We start from the raw sequence: 22,634 nt of genomic DNA, 5'->3' as shown, positions 1-22,634 counted from the left end.
CGTGTCAGAACTGTCCCCTCCTGTCTAAGCGGTGGCACTCCCCTCACCCTCCGTCCCACTGGTGCCCTTACTGTCGGTGGATTCGGCCTCCTGGGTCCTGTGGGATGCAACTCCCTCTGTCGCCGGTGCCTCTGCTCCTCCGCTAGATGATGCTAATGCACACAAGGACACGGTCACAAAACAAAAAGGGGGGGTAGACACAAAGGATACACTTGGTTAATGGTGCCAACAACACCACCGTTGGTGTACACGACACACTCACACACAGGGAACAGCCCTACAAACTAGGCAGTGCACTACCAGTCACAATGCTAGTCACCAGGCCATGGATAGGGACACCTAACACCAATTGCAGCATACCTGAGACCCACAGACTCCTGCCCAGTAGTGGATGCCTACTAGCTTGGTTGGAGTACTTTCACATCAGAACCCTGCCCAACATGGGACCACCCCTGCAATACCAGGCCTAGCATAGGGGCACCCACAGGGCCCACCCCCCCCACCCGGATCCCACCCCACCAGGCGCAAGTTGTATATTGGGGCACTGTACTCACCCCATTGTGGCACTGTGATGCCCCCAAGCGCCCATCGAGTTCCGGATAGGCCACCACCAGTATGCGGTTCATCAGGGGGATAAGGTTCGACGTGCACCCCTTCCTCATTGGGAGGCCATCCTTAGCTGGGCCTCCGCGGTCTTCCGTGCCCAGCGTCTCAGGTCCTCCCACTGTTTCTGACAGTGGGTGGTCCGCCTGCCGTAGACCCCCAGGGTTTGCACGTCCTCGGTGATGGCATGCCATATACCCTTCTTTTGATGGGCACTGACCTGCAGGGAAATGGACACAGGGAAAGGTATTAGTCTGACCGTCCTGCCAATTACACTCATGGCCCACCATGCCCCTTCCCATCAGCACAGACATGGCCCATCCTACATGCTGCACGCTGCCCAGGGCCCATCTACCACCCTTCCCCTACATGAGGCCTTCACCCACAGCACTCTGTGCATTCATGCATCGTACTCATGGTGTACTCACCTGTTGGTCTGGAGGCCCATAAAGTATTCAGTACTGGGGTAGGACCCCATCCACCATTCTCTCCAACTCCGCCGAGGTGAAGGCAGGGGCCCTTTCCCCAGTCACACGAGCCATGGTCAGTTCCAGACACAGGTCACAGCAGCACATGCAATGTAGGTACTCTCTTGATGAAGGTCAGATAGCAAGTGAGTGAACAGTTAGAAAATGGCGGCGACGTCCGTGGTGGTGCATACCTTCACCGCCGCGTACATCACCATTCGCCACTGTACCCCATAGGGCCCAATGTAAACCAATGAGGAGCTGCACAGTGGTTTTCGACTGCCATGGATCCTAACTGTGACACAGTACACAAATGCACCATTTGGACATCTCCAACAAAATACTGTTACAATCACAACATGCATTGATTTGTAGTGGTTGTAATTAAGAGATAATGACCAGCAGCTCACTATTTTACCCCATAGTTTGCAACCACTGCGGATGAAAAGAGATGGAGACATCCCTCCGTGTACAGACCCCTGGTGGACTTGGCAACAATGGAGGACAGGCACATTATCCTCACCTATAGACTTGAAAGGGCCACAATCATGGAGCTGTGTACCCAATTGGAGCCTGACCTAATCTGTGCTATCCGTCACCCCACCGGGATCCCCCCGTCTTGTGCAAGTGCTATCAGTGCTCGATTTCCTGGCAACTGGCTCCTTCCAAGTGATAGTGGGCTTGGCAGCAGGAATGTCTCAGCCAATGTTCTCAATAGTGCTGACCAGAGTGTTGTCTTCAATGATTAAACACGTGCAGCTACATCGTTTTCCCCCAGGTGGAGGATTTGGCTACAGTGAAAGCTGATTTCTATGCAATGGGACATATCCTCAACATAATTGTGGCTATTGATGGAAAACATATTGCATTTGTTCCCCCCCTGGAGAAATTAACAGGTGTTCAGAAATTGAAAGAGCTTTCACTGCATGAATGTGCAGATGTTGTGCCTGGCGGACCAGTACATCTCCCACATCAATGCAAAGTATCCCGGGTCTGTGCATGATGCCTTTATCCTGAGGAATAGCAGCATCCCAAATGTGATAGCTCAATCCAGAGGCACAGGGTGTGGCTAATAGGTGAGCCCTGGTTCCAACCCAGTATATGTTGTTGTATGGGTATAGTGTGGGCCATATGGCATAGTGTGTGACTAACAGTTGTCCCTCGATATTTGCAGGTGAGACTGGTTACCCCAACCTCCCATGGCTACTGACCCCTGTGTGGAATCCCAGGACAAGGGCAGAGGAACGTTACAACGAGGCACTAGGGCAAAGAAGAAGAATTATAGAGAGGACCTTTGGCCTCCTGAAGGCCAGGTTTCGTTGCCTCCATCTAACAGGTGGATCCCTGTGCTACTCACCCAAGAAGGTCTGCCAGATCATCGTGGTATGCTGTATGTTGCACAGCCTTGCCTTGTGTCGCCAGGTGCCTTTTCTGCAGGAGCAGGAGGAAGCTGGAGATGGCCATGTGGCAGCAGTGGATCCTGTGGACAGTGAAGATGAGGATGAGGTCAACAGAAGTGCAATAATTCGTCAATACTTCCGATGACACACAGGTAAGACCGTGTAACTTCCCATTTAATTGACAGTTTTATATTTGACATTCACTGGCAGCCTATGATTTCCCACTTTTATGGCCACTCACTGTACCCTTTGGCATCTCTATTTGTAGAAATTTGTGCCCCACTATCGCTCTTGGTGTGTTGAGTGCAGCAAACTACAGGTCTTTCCTATGTATACATTACTGTACAGTTGAATTGTAATGTTTAAACTGGGATAAACGAATACATACTTAAATCATTTGACATACTCCATATTTTTTTAAAGGGTGTTTATTTAAGTGCTAAGAAGTAGAGGTGGTAGTGGAATGGGCTGGGTTGATGCTGGAGGAAAGTCCAGGATAGAGTCCAGTCTATTTGTATCACAGGTGCATTGTCAAAGGGGGCATAAGAAAGGGAGCAGTGGCAGTTCATAGTAGACAGGGTGACAGAGTGGGACAAAAGGGTGACAATCTGGAGTGTCTTATTTCCTGGTGGGGTCTTGGCAATGTTCTCTGGCTTCTTCCTGGATCGCAAGGACTGTTTGCGGAGTGGTTCTCCTTCTGCAGGGGGAGAGGTGCTGGTGGCCTGTTGGTCCTGTGTCGGGGCCTCCTGACCACTAGCGGCAGCGGAGTTGGAGGGCTGTTCATCGGTTTGGGTAGTGTCAGGGGCCTGGTGGTGTGCCTCTGCCTCCCTCATAGTGTTGGCCATGTCTGCCAGCACCCCTGCAATGGAGACCAGGGTAGTGGTGTTGTCCTTCAAGACCTCCCTGATCCCCAGGTACTGTCCCTCCTGCAGCCGCATGTTCTCCTGCAACTTGTCCAGTATCTGGCCCAGCGTATCCTGGGAATGTTGGTATGCTCCCAGGATCGCGGTGAGTGCCTCCTGTAGAGTAGGTTCCCTAGGCCATCTGGGACATCTACATGCCACACAGCAGTCCTCCCAGCTTCCCTGTTTTCCTGTCCCTCTGTCCCCTGAACCATGTGCCCACTGTCACTGACCCCAGGTCCCTGATCGTCCTGTGTTTGTGGTGTGGCCTTTGGTCCCTGTAGTGGTGGACACACTGCTGATTGACGTGTCCTGGGGAAAAAGATATGGGCCCGCTGGGTGTGTGCTGTGGTGGTGTTTCCTGAGGGTCGAGGCTGTGTGGTGGTGTGTGACTGTGCCTGGCTAACCGACTGTCCGGAGATCCCTGATGGGCCAGGTTGGTCATCCAGGTTAGCAGAGCTGCTGTCATCACTGTGGGCCTTTTCGGGGGTGGGGGGGGCTGGATGTTGCTGGCACCTCTTGTCTGGTGACATTGGCTGGGGTACCTGTGGGGATGTGAATGCAGTGTTATTGTTTCTACGTGTGACATATTGTGCATGGGTGTGTTGCTTTCTATGGTTGTTGTTGCCCTGGCAGGTTTGCCTTTGTCTGAGTTGCTCTTTGGTGGGCTAGGTGATTCTCTCCAGTGTGCTTGCAGTGGTGATAGGTGTCCATGCAGGTCTGTGAGGGGTGTCCATGCATTGATGTTGCATGCAGGGCTTGGTATTGGGATGAGTGGGTTGTGATGGTGGGGTATGTGGGAGGTGGTGAAGTGGTGGGAGTGAGGGTAAGGGTGGGTGTTTGTGATGGCATTCAGGCAGGGGGGGTAATAGTAATAGAGATTTGACTTACCAGAGTCTAGTTCTCCTCCTACTCCTACCAGGCCCTCAGGATGCATGATTGCCAAGACTTGCTCCTCCCATGTTGTTAGTTGTAGGGGAGGAGGTGGGGGAGTCCTCCGCCAGTCCTCTGTACAGCTAGTTGGTATCTTGCTGCCTCGGAACGCACCTTCCCCCGTAGGTCTTTCCACCTCTTCCTGATGTCATCCCTTGTTCTAGGGTGCTGTCCCATGGCGTTGACCCTGTCCACGATTCTCTGCCATAGCTCCATCTTCCTAGCAATGGATGTCTGCTGCACCTGTGATCCAAATAGCTGTCTCTCTACCTGGATGATTTCCTCCACCATGACCCTTAGCTCCTCCTCTGAGAACCTGGGGTGTTGTTGTGGACCATGGGTGTAGTGTGAGTGGTGTGGGTGAGGATGTGTGGAGTGATGTGTTGGGGTGTGTGATGTAAGGTGCGTGGATGGTGCATAGGTGATAGTGTTATGTGGCTCCAATTGTGTAGGTGCTCTTGCTGTATCTCTCTCTTATGGCAATTATTTATATTCGGAAAGAGATGTGGGTAGTGTAGGTGTGTGTTTTATAGTGGTGTGGGTGTGGTGTGTGTATGGGTGTCAGGTGTGTGTAGTTTGAATTGTCCAAAGTGGTGTTGTTTTGTTTGAGTTTGTGTATTTTGAGCGCAAAGGTATGTAGTGACGATGGTTTACCTCCTTTGAATGTCCGCTGCGGTGATTCGTGGGTCATAGTGTGATGGGTGTTGTTCTGTTGGTGTAACGGTGTGGGTTTGGATACTGCCAGTTTATCACTGACCTTTGGGCTGACGGACTTGTGTGTGTGGCTGTATAGTGACGGATTGGTATGTGTGGGTCATAATACGTTTGGCGCTTATCCGCCGCGGCGGCGTTATGTTGGCGGCAGTCGGCATGGTGGTAAGTGGGAGTTACCGCCAATGTCATAATGAAGGCCTAAATCTGTAATATTTGTCTATTTGCATAAGTTGTAGCTTTCTTTTTTTTTTAGCTTGACAGCTAATATATTTTTTCTCATGACAGAATACTTTCCTCTGCACCACCTGAAAATATGGGGTTGTTTTGTTCCTTTTTCAACCCTCAATACACAGTTATCTTTTGCAAAATATTTAAGAACACAGGTTTCACGTAATTTTTCTTTAGTTGAAAATAAATATTGAAAATTTACAATAGTAGAGAATGTCATTATTAAGTTAATCTCTGCAGACATATTTTTCTTTCAAAATGCATAAGTATGTTAGGTCTTTGTTGGACAGTTACGCTTCTGCCACTGCAGTGTGTCTTGTGGTAACGTCCTCCAAAACCAAACTCTGTAGGCATTACCTGTTGTGTGCCTTGGACGAGGTGATCTTGTCCAAGGCGCCGGTTCCCCGGTGCCTTGGACGAGATCACCTCGTCCTACTATGGGCCCCCGGGGGGAGCGCTAACGCTTCCCCCGATGGCCAGGCACACCCCTCTCCTGGGCAGGGATGGAAGGGGAATCACTTCCCCTTCCACCACTGCCCTCCCCCGTAACCCCCCTGTTGTGTCTGATGACTTCAGCGCGCTTTGCGCGTTGACCTTAGAGACCTTCCCCTCGGCGCTGGAAGCTGAGCTTCTCTCCTCCGATCACGTGGAGGGGGCAGAGAAGCCTGAAAGGAGAGGAAAGGCCTTTCCTCTCCTTTGAGGCTTCTCTGAGCATTTCTGCTGCCCGCAATGCCACTAGACACCAGGGATTTTTTTTTTTGTTATTTCAAATAAGGGAAGCGGCTCCTTGGGCAAGGGGGAGGGGGGTTTGGGGCAAATTATTATTAGGCTATTTCTGCCCCCCCGGGGGCAGAAACCACAAGACACCAGGGAAATATTTTTTTTTTTATACTAACGCATAAGCGGAGTGGCCCCTTTGGCAAGGGCCACTCCCCGGGTGGAGGGGGAGGGGGGGGGGGGATATTTTTAGGCCTTTTCTGAACCCCCCCTCCCACCTAGACAAGGGTCGCTCCCCTAGGTGCGCAAATTGTATTTAGGCCATTTCTGCCCTCCTTGGGGGCAGATCCGCCTATTTTTGGTAGGCCAATCTGCCCCCAATGGGGGCAGAAACCTCTAGACACCATGGATTGGTGTGTGTGTATGTGTGTGTTTTGTTTGGAGGGGGCATCCCCTTGGGCAAGGGTCTCTCCCCATGGGGGCACATTACTGTTGGCCATAACTGACCCCCTTGGGGGCAGACTTGCCTATTTTGGAAGGCCCAGAAAGCCCACCAGAGACCAGGGAAGATTTTTTTTTTGCAAAATAAGCGCACCACAAATAAATGGGGCCAAAGTTGTTCTGCCCACCAGTGGGCAGATTGGGCAATTACCCCCGATCCACACCAGGGGGACAGAAAGTCTACTAGATGCCAGGGAATAAAAAAATAAAAGAAAATAGTGGGGTGGTGGCTACCAACCAGGATGGGCCTGTTTATGCCCCCACCCGAAACGGAAGGGGCTAACAGTCTTTCAGCTCTCCCCCGCACACTAAAACATCCTATCCCGTGGCAAGCAAGAGGACATTTGATTATTTTTGTATTTTGTTTTACATTTGGGCCATGAGAGCTTGGTAACTCTCAAAATCGTCCCACTTGGAATGGTGAAGGCTGCACTTTTTTTTTTACTTTGGGACGCTGCCATGTAGAAAAATCTACAAGACCTAGACACATCTGAAAACTAAACATCTAGTTGATTCCAGGGTGGTGTGCTTCAAATGCTCCCCGCACCATTTCCTTAACCACAATGCCCTGCGAACTTGCAACTTTGCTGGAACGCACACATTTTTTCCACATTTTTGTGATGTAACCTTCCGGAATCTGCAGTAATCCACAAAATTCCTACCACCCAGCATTGTCTCATCTATACCGATAAAATTTCTGCTGCACTTGTCAGCCTAAAAATGTTTTCTTTCAAACTGCCCTTTTGGACCCACTTTGGTTCCCCCTCAATTTTGACGTGTTTTTGGCTCTTCCCTGTCACAAACACTTGGCCCACCTACACAAGTGAGGTATCATTTTTACCGGGAGACTGAGGGGAACGTTGGGTGGTATGAAATTTGTCCCGGTGCAGTAATCCCACACAAAAATGTGGGGAAAATTTGATTTTTGTTTTAGCTAAATTTGCGGTTCGCTGAGGATTCTGGGTTAGAAAATATTGGGGGATACACTCCCTTGACTCCCTCGGGTGTCTATTTTTCAGAAATGTCTGGGTTTGGTAGGTTTCCCTAGATGGCTGCTGAGCCCAGGACCAAAAACGCAGGTGCTCCCCCCAAGCGCCCCCCCCCCGCAAAAACAGGTAGTTTTCTATTTGATAATTTTGATGTGTCCAGATAGTCTTTTGGGGCACTTCCTGTTGCGAGCACAAGGCCTACCCACACAAGTGAGGTACCATTTTTATCGGGAGACTTGGGGGAATGCTGGGTGGAAGGAAATTTGTGGCTCCTCTCAGATTCCAGAACTTTCTGTCACCGAAATGTGAGGAAAAAGTGTTATTTTTTTAGCCAAGTTTTGAGGTTTGCAAAGGATTCTGGGTAACAGAACCTGGTGAGAGCTCGACAAGTCACCCCATCATGGATTTCCCTAGGTCTCTAGTTTTAAAAAAAATGCACAGGTTTGGTAGGTTTCCCTAGGTGGCGGCTGAGTTAGAGGCCAAAATCCACAGGTAGGCACTTTGCAGAAAACACCTCTGTTTTCTTTGAGAAAATGTGATATGTCCACTTTGTGTTTTGGGGCATTTCCTGTCGCGGGCACTAGGCCTACCCACACAAGTGAGGTACCATTTTTATCAGGAGACTTGGGGGAGCGCTGGGTGGAAGGAAATTTGTGGCTCCTCTCAGATTCCAGAACTTTCTGTCACCGAAATGTGAGGAAAAAGTGTTTAGCCACATTGTGAGGTTTGTAAAGGATTCTGGGTAACAGAACCTGGTGAGAGCTGACAAGTCACCCCGTCTTGGATTACCCTAGGTCTCTAGTTTTAAAAAATGCACAGGTTTGGTAGGATTCCCTAGGTGGCGGCTGAGCTAGAGGCCAAAATCCACAGGTAGGCACTTTGCAAAAAACACCTTTGTTTTCTTTGAGAAAATGTGATGTGTCCACTTTGTGTTTTGAGGCATTTCCTGTCGCGGGCACTAGGCCAAACCCACACAAGTGAGGTACCATTTTTATCGGGAGACTTGGGGGAACATAGAATAGCAAAACAAGTGTTATTGACCCTTGTCTTTCTCTACATTTTTTCCTTCCAAATATAAGACAGTGTGTAGAAAAGACATCTATTTGAGAAATGCCCTGTAGTTCACATGCTAGTATGGGCACCCCAGAATTCAGAGATGGGCAAATAACCACTGCTCCTCAACACCTTATCTTGTGCCCATTTTGGAAATACAAAGGTTTTCTTGAAACCTATTTTTGACTCTTTATATTTCAGCAAATGAATTGCTTTATACCCGGTATAGAATGAAAACCCGCTGCAAGGTGCAGCTCATTTATTGGCTCTGGGTACTTAGGATTCTTGATGAACCTACAAGCCCTATATTTCCCTGCAACCAGAAGAGTCCAGCAGATGTAACAGTATATTGCTTTCAAACATCGCAGGAACAAGTTACAGAGTAAAACGTAGAGAAAAATTGATGTTTTTCACCTCAATTTCAATATTTTTTAATTCAGTTGTTATTTTCTGTAGGAAGCCCTTGTAGGATCTACACAAATTACCGGTTGCTGAATTCAGAATTTTGTCTACTTTTCAGAAATGTTTAGGTTTCTGGGATCCAGCATTGGTTTCACCCCCATTTCTGTCACTGACTGGAAGGAGGCTGAAAGCACACAAAATCGTAAAAATGGGTTTTCTGATTCAAGTCTGCCTGTTCCTGAAAGCTGGGAAGCTGGTGATTTTAGCACTGCAAATCCTTTGTTGATGCCGATTTCAGGGGGAAAAACACAAGCCTTCTTCTGCAGCCCTTTTTTCAATGTTTTTTTTTTTTTTTTTAAATACATTTTCACTGTACTTTGGCTAATTTCTTGGTCTTCTTCAGGGGAACCCACAAAGTCTGGGTACCTCTAGAATCCCTAGGATGTTGGAAAAAAGGACGCAAATTTGGCGTGGGAAGCTTATGTGGACAAAAAGGTATGAGGGCCTAAGCGAGAACTATTCCAAATAGGCAAAAAGAGGCCTGGCACAGGAGGGAGAAAAGGCCTGGCAGCGAAGGGTTGAAGAGCTTTTCATCTTATTCCTGTGCTGAGACTTCTCAACATAGGGATTGATCACTTGTTCTAACCCAGAGAAATTTGTGTGGCTACATGCAGCCAACAATATTCTTGGTCTTCTCACTTGGACTGGACTTGGACCTTAATTTGTTGAAATATATTATCAATTTGTCTCCCTTGGGTCTGTCTGACTTCAGTAGTGAACCTTTTTGAAAATCTGTTAAAATAACCAGTCACAGCTTGCAGTGGGGATCGATGTCGACGGTTAAGTGCCATTGCTTTCTAGAACTGTCTACACTTCTTCACATAGCAAGGTCTTATTTTGCTTTGTGGTGCAGAACTTTGCTGACCTACACTGAAGTGTTACACAAGTATAAAAGAGCTACATAGAACTGTTAAAGAACAAAACATTTAATTAGGGATACTTTTTTAGATTCAGTTCTGTAATGAGATTGTGAATTTAAGGCACATGCAAACGTTTTTCTTCTTAATGGTTGAGTGTGACGCTCACCTATAGTATTGCTAAGAATGGAACAACGCCCAATCCGCATACTACGAAAGAAAAATAAATGGCATTGATGAGTTGATGCACCTTTTTTTTTTTCTTTTTTTTTTAGGTATCGCATTGGAGCATATGATAAACAATTACACACATGTTCTCTACCAGTAATGTAGCAGTAGGGTCTCTATAAAATATGCTAGCTAGAGAACTACTGTAGGGTCACCAGCATTTGCATATGCATGTAGTCTTCACAATTAAGAGTATCAGTCTTTATTGGGCACTCATCCCCTTGTGAGTGTTTATCTGTCATTATCAGAGCTGATTGAATAGTGCAGAGATGCCCTTGTATGAAGTTCTTAATGTGCAGGTGAAACCTGTCCTGGGTGACTATGCTGAGAGGCTAATGTGCTTCACATTATGTTTGTCAGTGAATAGCTTGGAAGTGATGTTACAGTGTTAAGTTAGATGGTAAAACCTCATTTTTTTTTTTTTTTTTTTTTAAAGGTTGTCACTGTGTGTCTTTGTATAAAGCTGGGAATATTGCCTGTATAATGGTGTGTAGCTCCCTGTAGTGAGATGGCACCATGGAATAAAGTTCTATCTGTTATAAATACCTGCCCGACATCCATGTATGTATTTATTTCTGTGTACTGTTACAGCACAGCTAGGTGAGGATGTTTTAGTTCTGTGATTTAATTCCTGCATGTCACATTTTTTTTGTTTCTGCTGTACAGATCCTGGACTTTGGCCTTGCGCGACACACAGATGACGAGATGACTGGATACGTTGCCACTCGGTGGTACCGAGCACCTGAGATCATGCTGAACTGGATGCATTACAACCAGACAGGTAATGTCACCTCTCTATACACCTCTACACTTCCTTCACAGAAAGGTGCCAGAGCTTTGCTTTCGGGTACCTGCTTAAGCAGAATATGCCCCTTTCATGAGCTCTCCAGTAGTCTTAAGTCACCCAAGTACTTTGCCAATCTTGTTTTCCTCCACACCATTCCCTCGTTCTTGAGCAGTAGCTGGTACTACTTGCTAAGTCCATCTCCTTCCGTTCACAACTTTCAGGATTAGGCTTTCACCTTCATTTCACACCCAAAAATGTAGTTTGTTCACAAGGTGTCTAGTACAGTTCTTCCTCTGCCTCTATCATAGTACACAGTTGCACAGAACTTACCTTTCAACTCTCTTGCTAGAATCACATAAGATTTCTTAAATTATCTCTGAATTCCAAGCTTGGGATACTCCCTGATTCCACCAAGTTAACCTTTTCAGTTTTCTTGTCTCTTAAGTTAAGACTCGAAATTGCATAGTTCATGAAGCATAAAATGTTCAGTAAGCGTGAGTCAGCCTTTTCAAGCCACGTGGCGTTTCTTGCTTGGGCCGTTTTTCTTTTGAGAATCTGGTTAGTTTGGGTGCTCTTTGTGTAGAGGTTACCCACCTTCTTGTTTCTGTTAGTGGAATATTTGTTCATAGTAGGAGTGTTGTTCCCCTTTTGTTCCAAATCTGTAGTTTAATTTGAGTACTGTACAGGGTATAGGTCACTTTTGATTCGTCAGGCAAAATCTTCATCTGAGAAAAACGACCCCAACTATCCTCTTGCTCCTCCATCTGATCTTCATTCACCTACTCATCTTATCCCTAAATCGAAGACTGTCCTTTCCTGCATATGCAAGAACACTAGATTATTGATGACTGCATGAACAAATGTGATCTGCTTCTAGACCACAATCTTGACCTAATATTCCATACAGGGACATAGCTAAATGATAACACTTCACCTATCCTCAACCACAAGCAATCGCCCCACAAAATATGCTTCAAGTCAGCTGGTTATCATCTACAAATCTTGTGCCATTGACAGTCATGCAAGACTGCAACCTTCCATAATTCTAATCCATACTAATGCAGTGCTCCTCTTCTTCAGCAGTGATAGTAGCTTTTCTGCTGATGTACAGACCTCGCCTTCAGGATCCATGTTATGCTAACCTCTTTGTTTTTGAGACACTATATTGGAGACGCTATAAGACACCCCAGTTTCTGCATACTGGGAGACTTGAAAACCAGGAATTATACAAACAAAATTACTAATTTCTTCCTTAGAATCTATCAATTTTCACTAAATGATATCCAGTCCAACACACGCAGCTGGATGTACTATGGATACTGGTTAGACCTTTTCCTAGTCCATGCAAATCTTGCTGTCCCATCTTCCTTTGGGGGAATGACGATCTGAAATGAAATAAATATAACTTGGAAGAAACTTTACTTAAGGTCCTCACGTCCAAACTGTCTAAAGTATGGAAAATAGCACCCTCCAATTCTATCATACATATTCAGTAGTTTGGGCATACACTAATAAACATCTTTGGTGAAGTAGACCCGATCAAAACTCCACAAACTATTAAGAACCACTGGAAAGCTAACTGGAGGCCATCAGAACCAAAGTCCATAAAATCGAACAAAAGATTCCTGGACACACTATGGAAAGAATTTCAGAACTACAAAGAGAAAACAAAAGTCCAACAGTACTCCAGAATCCATAGGACCACCATAAAAAGGACATTCCACTACTCCCAGCACATCTTAGAAGCCACTAACCTAGGCAGAATTCAAATTGTATTAACTGTGAAGTGACGCCCTCTCAAAAACTATATACGTCAATGACAAACAACTTTAACAGAAAAGGCCAAAAAACTGGATTCGTGCCTGGAGAGGAAAATTAAAGATGGCAACAAACTAAATCACAGAACGGACTAATGAAATAGAACAACAACCAAATTTAATCATCTTCAACCTCCAATTTGCAGATGTCACCAATGCCACAGACAGGTGTGGCTAAACATGATCTCCAGCACAACCTTGTCCAGCTCAATTATTCCAGAACATCTTCATCAGTAGCTCTGCAGCCAGAACTAACTACTCCTCACTAGAAAATGAAGTACTCAAAGCATCCTAACCAAGTGATCATCCCTGTTACCGGGTGTATGGAACTGGCCCTTTTAAGACAAAATTATTGAAAGATCTGCTTCACAGCAAATATCACCAATTATTGAAGGAACTAAAATTCTCCGATTACCAAAACGGATTTCACCCAGGCTGTGGCACCTACTCAGCTCTGATTACCACATGGGATGACTTTAAAACTACTTTGTGTACAAATGGAGTAACAGCATTCCTACTACATGATCATACTGATACTTTCAATACTGTTCATCATGTCAGACATCTACAGAGACACAACAGCAGATTAAAAGGAATAGTACTGAAATGGATCACCTTGTACACATCTAACAGATGTAATTTCCTTGTTTCACTCCTGCACTGTTAAAATGGGTTACCACAAGGATCTACAATTGCACCACTACTCTTCAGCATTTACCTTAGCTGTCTACTGAACTTTATCCCCTCCTTCAGTTTCAACTCTTACAGTTATTGAGATCACAATTCATACTTGTGCTTGAAAACCTATGACATCTTGACTTGTGTTCTATTTTACGGTGGTTAAACAACAGATGATATTGGGTATCCTTAAACTAAATGCCTCAAAAATCAAAATACTTGTATGCAGCAACTTAATCAAACACAACCCATCAACAATATGGACTCATTGACTAGGCCACCACCAAAAGGATTATCATGAACTTCAACCTCTTGCTCACACCGCCAAGCTAACCATGTTTCCAAACAAAGTTTTAGCACACTAAGATGACCTATTTTGAATTCTCCCATAACTAGGTTTTTACCAAAAAAGTACAATCCCCAAACCTTCATGTAATCACAGCACTATAACAAAGGCCAATACCTTTGTGGGCCACACTTCTTAATCCAAGAACTTCAGAATGCTGCTTTAGGACTCCTACACAACCTTCCTCTTGATGAAATGCAAACGTGTACCTCACCAAGACTAAGATCACTGCACTCTGGCTGCCAGTAGCTAGATTATCACTTTCAAAGCAGTTTCTATAGCTCACTGAGCAATGAATTGCTTTGGACCAAATTTCCTGCAACAAAAACATTTCATCAATAGTTCTACAACACCACAACCTTCAGTTTGAGCTTGTAGGCTGCGTTTTATGTTCCAGTCCTGCTTATGGCCAAATGGTATCTCTTTTGTACGTTTTTCTCTAGGTAACTTATTTCACATGTGACTATACGGAAATTGAAAATCTTCCTTTTAAATGCAACTATCTGGATTATTTTTGTATCATATACATGTCTGAATGCACATGCTGTGCATCATCCCATTTTGTTTGTTTTTGGGTGTTGATTGTAGGAGGTGGCACTATCATTTTGAGCATGTTTGCATAGGCACACATCGCCTCGTACGGTACATGTCATCTTGAGATTGTATTGTCTGCCATTGTGTTGGGAAGCATGAGTGCCATTGGGACTTAAAATTAGGGGAGCATCTCAGTGACCAGACCACTTCAGTGTTTCAGCAATGTAGGGTGAGGTACAACTTCAAATCTTAGTAGATTTTTTCAAGTCACATGTAATAACTCAAACATTTCAACCGTGTGTAGCCTCCTCATGCCATTTTCCAATGCACAAAGTGGTGCTTACATTCTGCCATTGTGTTACTTTTGGTACCCATAGAGAGATTTAAATTGTATCTTCCCCCGAGCCCATGATGATTATCAAGGTCATACTTGCATGCAACTCCTGTTCAAGACTTTTAAAACAAGGAGAGAGAAATCCTGAAATTTATTGTAATGGGGATTGGTGGGAAACAGCGTGACAGTCAAACTTTAAAGTCCCCAGGTTCGGGCTCCACCTCCAAATGTGAAACCACTGACGCTGGGAGAGAGAAGTTTTCATGAAGTTACATTTTTGATTCGTAAGATGGAAGAACAGGAGCAAGATGAGATTTGTTCATAAGATTTCATAAACCTTATCAAAAGTCCTAAAACCTAAAAGAGCCTCACACAGCAGGCCATCTGGACACAGAGTGCTGAAGACATGCACCACTGCTGCTTCAATTGTTTCAGCATTTAGATAAACATATGAATCAGTTGCTTCGAAGCTGAAAAGATTGCATCACTGAATCAAGACTCTCAGTGTAGAAATATTACCAATGAGCATTTGCTGAAAAATCTAAAATCTACAGCTAAAAGAGATAAAGGGCAAATCTTTATCACCCTGAAAAGAATGCAGATGCTGAAAAGACGCGAATGCCATTTCAGGAGGAACTAGGCTTTTAAATTATCGAAAAGAAGCAGAGCGAGTAAAGGCCATGGCATAAGTCTAACCCCAGTTGGACAGTTTAGAATGGCAGAGCAATATGATCACAATTCTCTATATGATTTGGCCACTACTACGAAGCCATGGTATAAAACATTCCAGTGCTGTTATTGGAAGGCATGGATTACTTTATTGTTCAAACAGTGGCATGACGTAACCATACACCAATGTATTCTGCGTTAACACAGCATAGTTTTTATTGTCAGACTAAAAAAGCACTGTGGGGATTGTGGTGTAATAAATGGTATGGTTGTGCAACCTTACAGTGTAATACACTCATGAAACTGTTTTGGGTCAGGCTAGTTTGTAAAACCTCTAGCTCAAACCTGGTAGCTGTGGCTTTGAACAGCAAGGCTTAAACAAAGGAACTAGTGAAAATTATTTAGAAATATCACACAACTAAATAGGAAAGTCCCGCAACACAAAAGAAATCTGCTCCCTATTTATACAAATAGATTATTTATTTATGAATTGTTAGTCCCTAAAATGAGCAAATAAGATACAGATTTGTAAGTAAAATGTAAATCCCAGCTTTTTAGTCCAAAGTGCAAACAAACTGACCGGGCAAGCAACTTCAGCTTTTTGGCATCAGTGCTGGAACAACTTTTCCTTGAGTCATGCACCATAGGCACAGTCCTCTCTTTGCTAGCCCAGTGAGCAGCAGGTACAGTGCAGCGGTTGGTGCAGCCTCTCTTGCCAGGTCCAGGAGTCAGCAGGGCAGTCCTTTAATCATCTCCAGTCTGTAATTGGAGGATCAGGGTGCCAGGGGTGAAATATTAATGCCCAGAAAGTGCCCTGGGGGGAATGATACAGTCACTTGCCAATGGCTACCAGACACCCTCCCGCCCTGTGGTGACTTCCAGCTATGCATGGCACCTTGCAATCCCAGAGTGTACTATTATGGCCACTCTCAAGGTGTGTGAACCCTGCCTTGGATGTTAGGAACCCAATAGCCCATCCTTGAGCTTTCGCTATCTGTGGGCTACACATCCACAGAAAAAACAGTTGGGCACCTGGTTTCTCCCCTGTTCCCACCGCCAGCCTTTCTACCTAAACATAGGGGAGCCCTACATGATCGCCATTTGCCACCCTCAAAGGGTGCTTCTCCTTTAAAGCTCAGAGGTAACATATGCCTCTGTGGCAGGCCTATGTTTTTCCTGAACCTGGACGTTGTTCACACTACTCCCCAGGAGGAGAGAAGTCTGTCTGATGGCCAGCAACGGTGAAAGGCCATCAGATAAACCGGGCAACAGAATGGCAACTTTATAAAAGTTGCTTTACCTTAAAAGTGACATGAAATTCAACGTGGGCATCACACGTGGTTTAATGCCTTGAATATTTGTATACCTTGAAGTACCCATTTCAGTAGTCCCATTCAGAAGTTAGCAGGATTGAGATGTCAGCCTGTAACTCTGTATTAGCCAATGGGGCTACAAGCTTTTCCACAGCAAAAACAACAATGTGTAATTTTTACTGTTAAGACATATTAAAATGTGTCCCACCTAATAATATACATCTCCATGTCTCAGGGCTTGATGGGCTTTCCTTAGGGGGGAGAGATATATATATATGTTCGATGGCATGTGTAGCTGCAGATACACATGCTGTGCACATCCCGCCATCTGGTGTTGGGCTCGGAGTGTTACAAGTTGTTTTTCTTCGAAGAAGTCTTTTCGAGTCACGAGACCGAGGGACTCCTCCCATTTCGACTCCATTGCGCATGGGCGTCGACTCCATCTTAGATTGTTATTTTTCCGCCATCGGGTTCGGACGTGTTCCTTTTCGCTCCGTGTTTCGGGTCGGAAAGTTAGTTAGAATCTCGGAAAAAACGTTGGTATTGTTTGCGTTCGGTATCAGGTTAGTTACAACAGATCGACACCGAATTTAGAAGAGTTCCGGTGGCCCTTCGGGGTTTTTTCGATCCCCCGTCGGGGCCTGGTCGGCCTGGCCACGTGTGAATTCCAGGCTGATGGAACGGACCCCATTCCGCTTCTGTCCAAAATGCCATAACAAGTATCCGTATACGGATCAGCATCTGGTCTGTAACTTGTGCTTGTCCCCAGAGCACAAGGAAGATACTTGTGAGGCCTGTCGAGCGTTTCGGTCCAGAAAGACGTTAAGAGACCGAAGAGCCAGAAGACTGCAGATGGCGTCGACGCCGACTGAACGAGCGTTTCGAGGAAGAAGAGGAAGCTTTCTCTATCCAAGAGACGGACTCGGAAGAGCTCGAGGCCGAAGAAACGCCGAAAACCGTGAGTAAGACGTCGAAACATAAGACTCACGAGAAGTCAACAAAAGCCCTGGGGACGCCACCGCCAACAGGCCATGGCTTAACCCAAACAAGCGGTGACCGAGCCAAGGCACCGAAAAAGGGCACGCTGGTATCGAAGTCATCCGACTCCGGTCGAGATACTGCCACACAGCAATCTCGGACCCGAGACATCGGCTCTGAGAAATTTCGGCAGCGGCACCGAACAAATTCGGCATCGAGACACCACCACGCCGAAAATTACAAAGGTTTCTTCGGAGCCTAAAAAGACCTCCGAAAAAGTTTCGGTTCCGAAACATCCAGCCTCGGAGCCGAAAACAGGTTCCTATACAGAGGAACAAGGATTGGCCTCCCAAATGAAAGAACATAGCTTTGGAGAGGAACTTCAAGCTGTAGAGCCAGACTATACCCAAAGGAGGCTCCACATTCATCAAGACACAGGGAAGATAACCACTCTTCCTCCAATTAAGACAAAAAGAAAACTTGCCTTTCACGAAAAGGACAAGGAGCCACAGGCAAAGGTGGCAAAGAAAATAACTCCACCACCTTCTCCACCACCATCACTGCACACATCACCAGTAGCAACTCCTCCACTGATGCACTCCCCGACTCATACTGCCATGAGTCAAGATGATCCCGATGCATGGGACCTTTACGATGCTCCAGTATCGGACAACAGCCCAGACTCGTAACCTACCAGGCCGTCCCCTCCTGAGGACAGTACATCTTACACACAGGTGATCGCAAGGGCAGCTGCTTTCCATAACGTCACCTTGCATTCAGAACCAATTGAGGATGACTTCTTGTTTAACACGCTAACCTCCACTCATAGCCAGTACCAAAGACTACCTATGCTCCTAGGAATGCTAAAACATTCAAAACAAATCTTTCAAGATCCTGTTAAAGGCCGAGCCATAACTCCAAGAGTGGAGAAAAAATGCAAGCCACCGCCAACAGATCCTGTTTATATTACAACGCAGTTAACTCCAGACTCAGTAGTTGTCGGGCAGCTCGTAAGAGAGCAAACTCTCATACCTCGTGTGACACACCACCTCCAGACAAAGAGAGTCGCAAATTTGATGCAGCGGGCAAAAGGGTTGCAGCACAAGCAGCAAACCAATGGCGCATTGCCAATTCACAAGCGCTTTTGGCAAGATATGACAGAGCGCACTGGGATGAGATGCAACATTTGATAGAACACTTACCCAAGGAGTTCCAAAAAAGAGCACAACAAGTGGTGGAAGAAGGACAAAGTATCTCTAATAATCAGATACGGTCTTCAGTGGATGCAGCAGATACGGTTGCAAGGACAGTAAATACTGCAATAACAATAAGAAGGCACGCATGGCTCCGCACGTCAGGTTTCAAGCCAGAAATTCAACAAGCCGTGCTAAATATGCCATTTAATGAACAGCAGTTGTTTGGGCCGGAAGTCGACACTGCTATTGAGAAACTCAAGAAGGACACTGATACGGCAAAAGCCATGGGCGCACTCTACTCCCCGCAGAGCAGAGGCACCTTTCGCAAAACACCTTTTAGGGGAGGGTTTCGAGGACAACCTACAGAAACCACAACATCACAAACAAGGCCCACTTACCAAAGCCAATATCAGCGGGGAAGTTTTCGGGGGCAATATAGAGGGGGACAATTCCAAAGAGGTAGAGGAAAATTCCAAAGCCCCAAAAGTCCTCAAAATAAGCAGTGACTCACAAGTCACCCATCCCCATCACATAACACCTGTGGGGGGAAGATTAAGCCAATTTTATAAACATTGGGAGGAGATAACAACAGATACTTGGGTACTAGCAATTATCCAGTATGGTTATTGCATAGAATTTCGAGAATTCCCTCCAACAGTCCCACCGAAAACACACAGTATGTCGAAACAACATATAAATCTTCTAGGATTAGAAGTTCAAGCATTGCTCCAAAAAGAGGCAATAGAATTAGTACCAAAACAAGAACTAAACACAGGAGTTTACTCACTGTACTTTCTAATACCCAAAAAAGACAAAACTCTAAGACCTATACTAGATCTCAGAATATTAAATACATACATCAAATCAGACCACTTTCACATGGTTACATTACAAGAAGTAATCCCACTGCTCAAACAACAAGACTACATGACAACACTGGATCTAAAGGATGCATATTTCCATATACCAATACATCCTTCACACAGAAAGTACCTAAGGTTTGTATTCCAAGGGATACCTTACCAATTCAAAGTGTTGCCATTCGGAATAACAACTGCGCCAAGAGTTTTTACAAAATGTCTAGCAGTAGTAGCTGCACATATCAGAAGGCAGCAAATACATGTGTTCCCGTACCTAGACGATTGGTTAATCAAAACCAACACGCAAAAACAGTGTTCACGACACACAAATTATGTCATAGAAACCCTACACAAACTAGGTTTCTCAATCAATTACTCAAAGTCACACCTTCTGCCGTGTCAAACACAGCAATACCTAGGAGCAACAATCAACACAGTAAAAGGGATTGCCACTCCAAGTCCACAAAGAGTCCAAACATTCCAAAATGTAATACAAGCCATGTATCCAAACCAGAAGATACAGGTCAAATTAGTAATGAAACTCCTAGGCATGATGTCCTCATGCATAGCCATTGTCCCAAACGCAAGGTTGCACATGCGGCCCTTACAACAGTGCCTAGCATCACAGTGGTCACAAGCACAGGGTCAACTTCTAGATCTGGTGTTGATAGACCGCCAAACATACATCTCGCTTCAATGGTGGAACAGTATAAATTTAAACCAAGGGCGGCCTTTTCAAGACCCAGTGCCACAATGCGTGATAACAACAGATGCATCCATGACAGGGTGGGGAGCACACCTCAATCAGCACAGCATCCAAGGACAATGGAACATTCAGCAAAAACAGTTTCATATAAACCACTTAGAACTGTTAGCGGTGTTTCTAGCTCTGAAAGCATTTCAACCCATATTAACCCACAAATACACTCTTGTCAAAACAGACAACATGACAACAATGTATTACCTAAACAAACAGGGAGGAACACACTCGACACAGTTGTGTCTCCTAACACAAAAAATATGGCATTGGGCGATTCACAACCACATTCGCCTAATAGCACAATTTATTCCAGGGATTCAGAATCAGTTAGCAGACATTCTCTCTCGGGATCACCAACAGATCCACGAATGGGAAATTCACCCACAAATACTGAACATTTACTTCAAAATGTGGGGAACGCCACAAATAGATCTATTTGCAACAAAAGAAAACTCAAAATGCCAAAACTTTGCATCCAGGTACCCACAACATCAGTCTCAGGGCAATGCACTATGGATGAACTGGTCAGGGATATTTGCATACGCTTTTCCCCCTCTCCCACTTCTAGTAAACAAGTTGAGTCAAAAAAACTCAAACTCATACTAATAGCACCAACATGGGCAAGGCAACCTTGGTACACAACACTACTAGACCTTTCAGTAGTACCTCATATCAAACTGCCAAACAGACCAAATCTGTTAACACAACACAAACAACAGATCAGACATCCAAATCCAGCATCGCTGAATCTAGCAATTTGGCTCCTGAAATCCTAGAATTCGGGCACTTAGACCTCACACAGGAATGTATGGAGGTCATAAAACAGGCTAGAAAACCTACCACTAGACACTGTTATGCAAATAAGTGGAAAAGATTTGTTTATTACTGCCATAATAATCAAATTCAACCTTTACACGCATCTGCAAAAGAGATAGTAGGATACTTACTACATTTGCAGAAATCTAAACTAGCTTTCTCTTCCATTAAAATACATCTTACGGCAATTTCAGCTTACCTACAAATTACCCACTCAACTTCATTGTTTAGGATACCAGTCATTAAAGCCTTTATGGAAGGCCTAAAAAGAATTATACCACCAAGAACACCACCAGTTCCTTCATGGAACCTCAACATTGTCTTAACACGACTCATGGGGCCACCTTTTGAGCCCATGCACTCATGTGAAATGCAATATTTAACATGGAAAGTTGCATTTCTAATTGCCATCACATCTCTAAGAAGAGTAAGTGAAATCCAAGCATTTACCATACAAGAACCATTTATTCAAATACACAAGCATAAAGTAGTTCTTCGAACAAATCCAAAATTCTTACCAAAAGTCATATCACTGTTCCACTTGAATCAAACAGTAAAACTACCAGTGTTCTTCCCACAACCAGATTCTGTAGCTGAGAGAGCACTACATACGTTAGACATCAAAAGAGCGTTAATGTACTACATTGACAGAATCAAAGAAATTCGGAAAACAAAACAATTATTTGTTGCTTTCCAAAAACCTCATTCAGGAAATCCAATTTCCAAACAAGGCATTGCTAGATGGATAGTTAAATGCATTCAAACCTGTTATCTCAAAGCAAAGAGACAACTGTCTATTACACCAAAGGCACACTCAACTAGAAAGAAGGGTGCTACCATGGCCTTTCTAGGAAACATTCCAATGACTGAGATATGTAAGGCAGCCACATGGTCTACGCCTCATACGTTTACCAAGCACTACTGCATGGATGTGTTAACAGCACAACAAGCCACAGTAGGCCAGGCAGTACTACGAACTTTGTTTCAAACAACTTCAAATCCTACAGGCTGAACCACCGCTTTTGGGGAGATAACTGCTTACTAGTCTATGCAAAGCATGTGTATCTGCAGCTACACATGCCATCGAACGGAAAATGTCACTTACCAGTGTACATCTGTTCGTGGCATGAGACGCTGCAGATTCACATGCGCCCACCCGCCTCCCCGGGAGCCTGTAGCCGTTTCGAAGTTGATCTTGAACATTTGTAAATTTGTAAATATATCACCTTAAACTACATTATGTACATACATGTTTACTCCATTGCATGGGCACTTTTACTGTAATACACAACTCCTACCTCACCCTCTGCGGGGAAAACAATCTAAGATGGAGTCGACGCCCATGCGCAATGGAGCCGAAATGGGAGGAATCCCTCGGTCTCGTGACTCGAAAAGACTTCTTCGAAGAAAACAACTTGTAACACTCCGAGCCCAACACTAGATGGCGGGATGTGCAAAGCATGTGAATCTGCAGCGTCTCATGCCACGAACA

The 22,634-nt window shown here is 45.1% G+C and overlaps 1 protein-coding gene across 3 annotated transcripts in view; it reads left to right on the top strand.

Moving 5' to 3' along the window:
* MAPK14 (mitogen-activated protein kinase 14) overlaps nucleotides 1-22,634 on the top strand; it is a 349,835-nt gene that overhangs the window by 188,804 nt on the left and 138,397 nt on the right. For all 3 annotated transcript variants that reach the window (XR_011204863.1, XM_069238758.1, XM_069238759.1), the window contains exon 7: nucleotides 10,721-10,835. Coding sequence is in view for 2 of the 3 variants with exons in the window: in XM_069238758.1 (XP_069094859.1) it covers nucleotides 10,721-10,835 (115 nt within the window). In the remaining variant the exon portion in view is untranslated. The remainder of the gene's footprint in view (nucleotides 1-10,720; nucleotides 10,836-22,634) is intronic.

The sequence above is a fragment of the Pleurodeles waltl genome, chromosome 6, assembly GCF_031143425.1.
Source record: "Pleurodeles waltl isolate 20211129_DDA chromosome 6, aPleWal1.hap1.20221129, whole genome shotgun sequence".
Lineage (NCBI taxonomy): Eukaryota > Metazoa > Chordata > Amphibia > Caudata > Salamandridae > Pleurodeles > Pleurodeles waltl.
Note: the sequence above shows the minus strand (reverse complement) of the source record. Positions and strands in the feature narration are given on the sequence as shown.